Genomic DNA, 10,351 nt, shown 5'->3' with positions numbered 1-10,351 from the left:
CAGCAGGTAGTACAGTGATAGTTATTATTGTTGTTATAATAATCTTGAGGTTTTTGATTGCCACAATAACAATTGGAATATTAATAATGGTCATAAAGTGAGTATTTTTAAGTTTATTTCATTAATTTTTAACCTATTTATAGGAAGAAAACTAATCATAGCACTAGTGATCTTAAAACTACTACTGAACCAGTTTATGATGATCCTGATATTAGTTTGAAGGAAGTGAAACCACAAGCAGTTTATGATGAGGTTAAAATTGAATCAACTGATCCTATTTCTGCTGCTGATTATGAAGTTCCTGTCACTGCAATTACTGAAGAGAATGTTGATATAAAAATGGAATGCAATGAAGCTTATGCTGCTGTAAATACTTTGTGACTATTGTAAACAATAATTAATTTGCTACATTTTAAAAGCCTAGTCTCATTGTAATCTAGTGTAGAGCTACCGTAATTCCTCTTAAAAATTTATCACATCAAGTTTTGTATTTGTAAATTTTAAAAATGGTTTTTTGGAGAGAGAGAGTAGTTATAAAACTTTTAAATTAATTATTTAGTCGAATTTGGAGGGATCCATTAATACACAAAACCAGCTGTATGCTAACCTGGCCATTCAGAGTATCCTTCTCTTGTATTGAACTTAGAGGTAAGTGATGAAATTAGTAGTGGTGGGCGATACTGTCAAAATGTTATCGATACAACTGATACTGGGCCGGTATCGATTAGTATTGGTATCACAATATTAGGAATGGCAGCATCGATACTGAGACCACACCCATAACCACACCTTTAGTAATTAAATTTTGACACATGCAGCTTATAATTGTAGTTAATTTACTGAAATTAATTAATAATGGGTGTGGTTGGGTGTGGTTAGTATCGTATTGAATAGTATCAACATCAGTAATACCAAAAAAGAAAATACTCAGTATCGTATCAATTCCAAAAAATAAAGTATGCCCACCTCTAGAAATTAGAACCACATGGAACAATAATATTTAAAACAAATTTTTAGAACAAATTATGGTAGAAAATTTGAAATAATTATTTTTATTCAAATTTAGAGTGCCAAATATTTAGAGGAATTATGGTATCAAACTTCATTTTCATCTGGTCGAACTGTTCAAAGCATACATTGTGAAAAAATGAATAGTAACACAATTAATTAATAGTGGGTGGATTAAAACCAAGGTTGTGTATACTCTCACCTCTATAGAATCATCAACAATAACTCATCAATAGTCTCTTATTCCAATGTGATGCATTTTATTAATTATTGTATATAAAGTGTGTTCCTGCTGCTTATATTCTTCACTCAACATTTCACTAGTGTCTTTTTCACGTTTTGCTTTCTCTTCTGATCTCAAAACCTAAAAACACACAAACATTAGAATGTCATATGTAACTATACTATATCCCAGTTCAGTTTGGGACGGAAGTGGAAGCAGCTGCGTGGAATTTAAAAAATGTAGCAACGTCACAAAAATGACGTATTTTAATGATATTCATAGATAAATTGTCATAAAATGTCATTTTGGTATGCCATTGGGTTTATAGGGAGAACCCGGTTCTCAGGGTCCCCAAGAGCTGAGAGACCCAAGATTTCACAGATTTTGATGGACTTTGGCGACTAAGAACCTGTGAAAGTTTCATCCTTATCCCACATTCCTATAAAAAGTTATTCCAGTTTTTCTTGTCCCAAACTCAACTGGGATATAGTATATCAATTTATTAGGCAACATGCATATTCAGTCGGTGCCTTTCATGTACATGTGATTAAGCAAATACATTGGCAACAGGGATCATGAAACTTAAAGGTTTTTATTGTAATTTTAATATTTATTGCTTCAAGTATGGACCACTGCTCTATTTGAAGCACCAGTTAATCTAACAACCACAAGCTAGACTTGCCATTTGAAATAATTGTAAGAGTCTAAGTCTTTATAGCTCAGGCCCTTGCTTGAGCATAAACAAAAGTACTGAGAGTTGCCCTTATACCATAGGGCACCTTTTTTTCAAGGGCTATAAACTTTACTGATTTTGCAATTTTTTTAAAAGATTCACAAAATTACTACCGCGAAAATCAAATTAATACAGTACAAGATGGCAAATGGCATAAATTTGCAAAAAATTAATTCTGCAAAATAAAATTCCCCGAAACTTATAGCCATCAAAAAAGGTGCCCTACGATATTTACTTTAATAATATCTTTTGATGTTGTCTTCCCTTCCTTCCGATGATCACCAGTACTTGGTTTGGTTGGTGTGCATTGGTTCAGTTCAAGTGATATTTTATGAGGATGGGCTGGTGATGTGGAATCAACTTTAACGCTAACAAGGATATGATCAAATAAGCTAATAGCGAACGAAGAATGATGAGTTTCCACTGTAATACTACGATCAGTAAATGTAATAGAACCTTGAATGAAGAAGAAAAGGAAAGATAAAAGGAGCGTGATTACACATAATAGTTAATATGGTCTAATATTCACCTTCAGTCCAGTGCAGTGTGTTTGGATCATCAACTTTTGGTGATATTACTAGTCGTCCACTCTTATCCTTAAAATAAACTGGAGATTGTATACCATACCTGCAGGATAGGATCAGGAATATAAACGTGTATTATGTTTTAAAACTCATGTTTATAAGATGCAACACTGATTCTGAGCAATAATTTTTCCATATATCATTATCATATCTAATACAGTGGCATACTGTAGATCGGGAAATTTTCATTGTTAAAATATTTTTTCGGTTGAAGTTACCCACAAATTTTTGACATTGACACACAAAATATTTTAACGTGCAGCAGTGGACACATGAGGCCCTTCTAAAAGCCCAATGAAGGCCTGAAGCTCTCACCCAAGAGACTTCTTTTCAGTTTCAGTGCTGCCATGAGCAGCTTCCATTGAATAGCTGTCCATTCATCATCAAGAGTTAGTAGCCACGTGTCCAATTTATGACGCATCCGAAATTTTCTGTGTTAAAAAAAAACTTTGCAGATGGGTCAACCAACGAAAATAAAACACTTTTTAAAATTTCACACCAATTATTTTTAACATAAAAATTTCCTAATCTACAGTAATCGTAATTGTTAATGACAGGTTTGTAATCGTAATTGTAATCATAATCACTATACATGCAGTACATGTAATCATAGGTGTAATCATAATCATGAATTTGTAATTGGACCTCAACCCTGAATTAAGTACATGTATACATTTCAGAAAAAAATTATAAAAATGGAGAATTCTCTTCTTGTAATTTTTCTCAAAATACCCTGTACTATAGTACAGGGTCTTCCACTGACAAAAAGCTGCATGAGCACTATGCCAGAATCCAGTGGGAAACCCTCAAGAACATATGCTCATCAAAGAGAACCTTCAAATGATACATTTACTTTTTCACTCACTTGTGGCAGAAATTGGCACTTCTTCTCCAGTTGTATATTCAAACTCTTCACAAGATCTTTAACCTTTTAAAAAGAAATAACATACATGTAATTTACATGTCAATTAATGTATATTGTACTATGTACAACAGTTTTAAACTTAGATGTATATACAATGTATTAGCCCTTAAGTCATGCAAATTACATGCAGTTTTAAAATATACATGCTCTACATGTACTTATACATGTACTTAGTGCCATATCAGCTGACCATAATTATAGCTGCAGTATTTATTACACAAATGCCTAGTTGGCTGGTCCAAACAAATATCTCTCAAAAAATACATTCAACGCATATTTCTACCAAAATAAGTGCTTTATTTTCGTAATAACATTTTTTACAACAGCAAAATCAAAATCCAAAAAACTTGTTAGCACAGTCCTAAAATTCTAAATACTGTAAAACTAAAATTTTCCCACCAAATACACAATTAACGCATTTGTTTCTATTTAATGCCCACCTCCATTTCTCTCTTGTCAACTCCATTAAGAAGCCATTTTGAATTATTCCTGTCCTTGAATATATGTCTCCTAATGGTGGGATGGTTACCACTTCTGTGATGACTGAGACAAAGAATATAGTTTCTTTAAAGAGAGAAATGAGACAAATTAAATAAAAAAGAAGTTTTTGCGTGCATTTACATGTACATGTACATGTACATAACACCAATGGTATAAATAACTACAAATTAGTCTACAATAATAGTGGGGGATTTCGGTGGCTCTTAACATTAGTACATGTACAATGTAATTCCATGATTGCAACTATTACATTGTGTATATTGGTAATTGTGCAGCCACATGTCCTAAGATAATCAAAGTAAGGCTAAATGGTGAGAGTTATCATGACGATTCTATTATCATCAATTTATTGCACATTGCCAAAATAAAACTCTTATAGAATGTTCCTGCTACATGTACATGTACATGGCTACATGCATGAGATACATGTAGTAGGCACAAGCAAGGCATAATACAGACCATATAACTCAAAACTTTAGCAAATTCCATGATTAGGTCCAGAAACACTTCACTGCTTTGGTAGGTATAAAGGAATGACAAGGCAATTATACATATACGTGTACATGTGACATGCAATTCAATACTATCCTACTAGGGTACAGTAATGTATATACACTGCACCCCACTTAATATTCATAATAATTATTCTTACATTGTAATCTCAACATATCCTTCCTTTGCTGGGCTGCTCTTCACAAAATCCTTCAACTACAAAATAAAACGAGGTGAGGTAATTGTCACATGACACTTGAATGGAACACTCACGTCTTTTGCTCGTCCAAGGATAGAGGTATTGCCACAAAGAACAAGACATTATGGCACAAACAAGACTTGATTTACCAGTGCCTACAAAAAATTAATTTAATGAAAAGGTCAAAAATTTGGGTCACACAAAAACCAGCACCGGAAGAGGTGTGGCACACTTTCCTAGTTTTGTTGTGTATTATTAGGATAGAAATTAGGGTTCTATTTAGCCACACCCCCTTCCACAGTGCCGTTTTTATGCAATCTGAAACTTTTTGAGTGTCAGTGAGGACAGAATAAATGAGAGGTGTTCACCGTTCCGACCAACTGTTGAGGTGATGGTTCCAGGACAATATTATCAAAAGTGCTAGTGTGAAAAAATGGCGGAATATCATCAGCTACTTGTTAGCTTATATATACTTACAGGAAATTATGTAGTACTAGTTTCCTAATGGCTCCATGTCTAAAGCAGGCATCTTCACCTGGTCCTAGAAGTCTTGCTTCTGCTAGAGGTACAGGAACAAGGAACGAGTTCCTCTTCTTCCCCTTTGCGTTACCATCGAGGTTACCATAGATATTATACATATCTATGGCGTTACCCTCCATGAACTAGCACGTGGTACCGTATGACATCATAAAAAGTCACATGATACAGTCCGACTACGCCCACGTTTTGCGTGAGTGTACTGTTTGTTCATGATACTAAAAATCATAATTTTTGCAGTTAATGTTGTTGTTTATAGTAGATCTGTTGCTCAATGTAAAGTATAGTTTCACAACAACAAGGTCGCAACTGCATGCATAAACTAGTACTCTTGTTTGTCAATGGTCATTGCCGTACTATAACAGATTATAGATCCTCAAGTACCAAGCTGTATAATGTGCCTTGATTTCAACATATCAACCATGGATGCACAATTGAGAGAGTGATGAGGTACACAATTTGAATGTTAAGATAGTTTTTTTATGTTAACTGCAGGTGGGCAAACATTATCACCATATAGGGAAACAATACAGTGAGTGAGTTATTGTTAACAGTATCTATTCAACCCACAATCACTCCCGACTGTTCACCTGACCCACCAGAAAAGTACAACTGTGATCTGAGGTTTTTTTGGGCCCTAGCAAAATGGAGTATTGCTTCTCCCCTTTGTTAATATTATTGATCATTGGCACACTTTCAAATTGTGAAGGTAAATGTATAGTCATATGTACTGAGTTAAAGTATGAAATTTAAAGTATGAAATGAACTTTAATCCATTGTTCATTTTATAACAATATCTAGTGATACCTAAGCTTCACTGTTACATAATTTTTAATGTCAATACCTTATATGCATGTATAAGCTTGTATTTGTGTATTTCAAGTTAAAAGTTATTCATAATGTCCATGGTGCATGCTCATCATAATGTCACATCAAAAGATTAAAATTATGCTTATAATTCTTATACTTTATAGCTACGTGTAATCAAATTGTATCATCAAATGGAAACCCCAGTATTGAAACAAGAGTATCAATTGGTGAATGTGTAATCTTACATTGTACACTAAATGGTACAACACAGTGGAAACTGAATGGAACTGATATTAGTAATGATGATGCTCATTACAATATCAATACTACTAGTGGTACACTGACTATACAAGAAGTGAGGAGCACTGATACTGGAAACTATACTTGTGGCTCAGGAAGTATTTCTTTAATAATGAAAAGTAAATAATATCCTAATATGACTATAAATTGATCCTACTTCTAAAGTAAAACAAAAATTGCATTCAATTTAAGTTTTTCAATCCTTTTTAGTACCTTTTATCACTGTTACGGGTCAATACACTAACCTCACTGTTGGTAGTAGTGTCAGTATTAACTGTACTACAATGCCCTCCATCCCTAGCAGTGTAATACAATGGCATTCATCGTCATTTAATACTGATAGCAATGAACTGATCATTAATCCAGTGATGCTCTCTCATAATAATAACATAATCACTTGTGTAGTATCATCAGATTTACTGGCTATAAATCTGACAAAGACTATTACTATTAGTGTAATAGGTTAGTTGATCATAGTACATAGTACATTATTATGTTTATTTTAGATACTCTTACTGTGCAATCACTATCTTCTTATGTTATTGGTGATAATGTATCAATAGTGTGTACTATTAGTCTCATCAGTGCTGATGTTTCTTCACTTGTAGTGAACTGGTTTAAAAATGATAAAATGATACCATCAAATAATATCACTAATAATAATGGTTCATTATCAACATTTTATAGTATCCTGACATTAACAGCAATTTCACCAACTGATGCTGGAGTATATATTTGTAATGCATCAATTAATGGATCAGATATAAAAATTTCCGGTTCCAAAGATTTGTGTTTAAAAGGTACAATATTAATACAAAAGACATAGTATTACTTTTGATTTCACTTTTTGTTTCTTGTTCTAGTTCCATTTTATCAGTACAATGATACTTTAAAAGATTTACCACTGGGATATAGTGCAGCAATACAGTGTGTGAATATCTTATTAATAAATGGGACTACCATAAAATGGACTGATTCAAATGGTTCTGTTGTCAGTAACAATAATACACTAATACTACCTAATGTGGTACCATCACTTAACAACACTGAATATACTTGTACTGTAGAAGTAAATGCTAACCCAGTGACTTGCAGTTTACCAGACAACAAGACAATTATCATTGATATTAAAAGTATTGATTAACAAATATGAATGATTCTTATTAATATATATACTTAGGGACATATGTGAGTTCAATCGTGATGTCTTCTCAGTTATCATTCCTAATCAATTCAACAGTAAAGATTGATTGTTTCATTCTTCTTAATACTCCTGTTGGTCCTGGTATTCAACCCATTGTCAGTTGGTATCATAATATGACTAATATTACACACCATAGTTCATTATTGAGAAACTATGACTTTCTCTTCATTTCAATACTAAATATTGATTCTATACAAGTATTTGATGCTGGAGTATATCGTTGTAATGCTGGGATTGATTCTAATGTAACTACTAACAATATCAGTGTATGTGTAACAGGTAAGACATTAGACATAATAGTGTATTTGCTATTAACATTCTTTATGCAGTTAATGAGACACTACCATCAGTAACAGAAGAACTCTCCCTTGGTCAGTATTATTCAATTGATTGTATCACTGGACCAGTACCTACTGGAGTATCAGTATCCTGGCTAATTACTGATGGTTCTATTTATAGTAACAATAATACACTAATGATACCATCAGTACTACCATCACATAACAATGCACAATATACTTGTACAATAATGTTTGAGACTAATCCTTCGGACTGTAGTACTCAATCACAGGTCATTACATTGAGAGTGACAGGTAAGAGTTCAGAAAATACAATTGTAATTATAAATAGATTGTATAGCTGCTTATATTAATTTAGTGACTATAACACCCTCTTCAATAGTCAGATTCATTAACTCTTCAGTAGTACTGGCCTGTACTATCAGTCTTAATACTGGGATAGGTCCTGATACATCATTCATTAGTCATTACTGGTATCAGTATAGCACTGATATTAGTGATAGGAGTACACAACTGATGATTAGTGGTGACAGTAAGAGTCTGGTAACAACACTGAATATTACTAGTGTTCAACTCTCTGACGCTGGAGTATATCAGTGTAGAGCTAGTATTGATGGTAATAATACTGTTGTAAGTAGTACAGAAGATCTTTGTATTAAAAGTTAGTCTATTATGAGAATCAAAATTTTAATAAATCTTTCATTTAGTTCCTGTCATAAATAGTCTTTTTGATACTAATCTAAGACTAGGAGATGTTAGAGAGTATGATTGTACATTAGGGTATAATTATAGACAATCAGAAGTTGTTGTAGCATGGCATGATTATACATCTAATAGAGTGTTTAACAATCCTCTCATATTAACAGTGGATCAGTCAATCAACAATACAGTGTATATTTGTAGTTTGCTAAATATTAAAAATCCAATTAACTGTCCTTTTCAACAAGCGAATGTATCTATTACTGTGAAAGGTATGCTGTCAGTAAATAATGTTTATTTGTCACCTTTTATTAGATACATTTATAACGACAGTGGTGACTAATATTGACTCATTAATTTTATCAAATACTTCTCACCACTTGGAGTGTCATATTACTACTAACACTGATATTAACACTACTAATACTGATATTAACAGTATAGTTAATGTATCCTGGTATAGAGACAATGGTAATGAGAACAGACTAGTATCAGACAGTGAAGGAGTATCTATACTACCCATTGTGTCTGTTACTGATACATCATTTATTAGTACACTGAGGTTCAGTCCAATAACATCATCAACTCCAGTATCAACACTTGGTAATTACACTTGTGTAGCATGGATAGGAGAACAATCAGTTAGAAATAAAACATCAAATAATGTACAAGTTATGATGAAAAGTAAGTGTCATCACTAACCTGTTTTCCTTTATGTTGTTTCTTATAGTCAATAATTCTAGAGATGTTGTTAGCATGTCTTTGAGTGAATATACAGTTGGAGACAGTTTTAATGCAACCTGTATGATTACTGCTTATCAATTATCACCTCCTATTGCTACTAAGGGTATTATTGACATCATACACAACAAAAGGATCATTAGGTCAGGTGCATTTGATATTGGTGCCACTGGTAGTCACAAACAATCTTTAAACATTCCCTTCACTAATTTCAAATTATCATATTCAGGAGGATATTATGCTTGTTCCTATATTCGTAGTAATAATTCATTTGTTCAATTAAGTGATGTTAAACAATCAGCTACTATTCAAATAAATATTAAAAGTAAGTTACATCATTAGATTTACGACACATTGTCATTAGTAGTAATTTGAGCCATCATTATTATAATAGTTAACTAATTTATGTTTCATTACTTTAGTTCCAATTAACAGTACGTCACTGGTTCTCAAATTACCTACAAAACCCTTTCATGAAGTTGGTAGTAAGGTCACACTCTCTTGTAAAGTTACTGAGCCTAACTCACCACTGGTTGATATTGATACTGCTGTTAATATTAAATGGAGTTCTAATACAAATGTTAACCAGCAATACTCTATTCGTCCATACAATAAATATTTCAATTACACTCTCACTAATATAAAGCTCTCTGATGCTGGAGAATATAGTTGTACATATTATCTCAATAGTACAATTAACAATCCTTATATAATGCCAAGTGATGTCAGAACAGGAGTGACTAATGTAACAATTAAAAGTGAGTTTTGTTTAAATTTTTATTAACACCATTATCATGTGTATTTTATACCAATAGTTCCTAATGGTAATAATCCATCAATTGCTCCATTATATCCTTATTATAATGTTGGTGACAACATTAGCCTCATTTGCTCTGTCACTTATCCACACTCTCCTCTTATTGATATTGCTACTAATGTGAACATACAATGGCTCAATTCCTCTAATCACACTCTACACTCATATACTGGTATCAATAATAATACTGAACACACTATCAGCTACACTATCAATAATGTGTCATTATCTGATGCTGGACAATATACTTGTCAGTACAATATATCAAGTACTAATCAT

General features: G+C 32.7%; 1 protein-coding gene and 2 long non-coding RNA genes across 4 annotated transcripts; 2 read left to right on the top strand and 1 right to left on the bottom strand.

Annotated features, from left to right (window-relative positions):
* Positions 1 to 1,111: 1,111 nt before the first annotated feature.
* On the bottom strand, positions 1,112 to 5,275 carry LOC109587270 (uncharacterized). Of its 2 annotated transcripts, XR_002187504.1 has the most exons (9): positions 5,143 to 5,275; positions 5,034 to 5,085; positions 4,740 to 4,820; positions 4,627 to 4,682; positions 3,914 to 4,016; positions 3,414 to 3,476; positions 2,494 to 2,591; positions 2,200 to 2,420; positions 1,112 to 1,372 (listed from the first exon to the last, which is right to left on the bottom strand). It is a non-coding gene; the product is annotated as an uncharacterized LOC109587270 (long non-coding RNA). The 2 variants fall into 2 exon arrangements; XR_002187503.1 differs by having other exon boundaries at positions 4,740 to 5,085.
* A 92-nt stretch (positions 5,276 to 5,367) lies between these two features.
* LOC109587271 (uncharacterized) lies at positions 5,368 to 7,128 on the top strand. Its single transcript, XR_002187505.1, has 3 exons — positions 5,368 to 5,911; positions 6,177 to 6,774; positions 6,819 to 7,128. It is a non-coding gene; the product is annotated as an uncharacterized LOC109587271 (long non-coding RNA).
* Positions 7,129 to 7,135: 7 nt separating this feature from the next.
* Positions 7,136 to 10,340, top strand: LOC105314709 (uncharacterized; the record flags this gene model as incomplete). The annotated part of the gene is made up of 9 exons (XM_020003512.1): positions 7,136 to 7,445; positions 7,493 to 7,795; positions 7,846 to 8,109; positions 8,156 to 8,476; positions 8,523 to 8,786; positions 8,830 to 9,198; positions 9,245 to 9,580; positions 9,678 to 10,013; positions 10,071 to 10,340. Coding segments are annotated over exons 2-9 (2,440 nt in total), but the record flags the coding sequence as incomplete, so codon positions are not given.
* Between the last annotated feature and the right edge of the window lie 11 nt (positions 10,341 to 10,351).

Source organism: Amphimedon queenslandica, unplaced genomic scaffold (assembly GCF_000090795.2).
Source record: "Amphimedon queenslandica unplaced genomic scaffold, v1.1 AMPQUscaffold_12629, whole genome shotgun sequence".
In the NCBI taxonomy this organism is placed as follows: domain Eukaryota; kingdom Metazoa; phylum Porifera; class Demospongiae; order Haplosclerida; family Niphatidae; genus Amphimedon; species Amphimedon queenslandica.
This window is presented reverse-complemented; position numbering and strand designations above follow the sequence as displayed.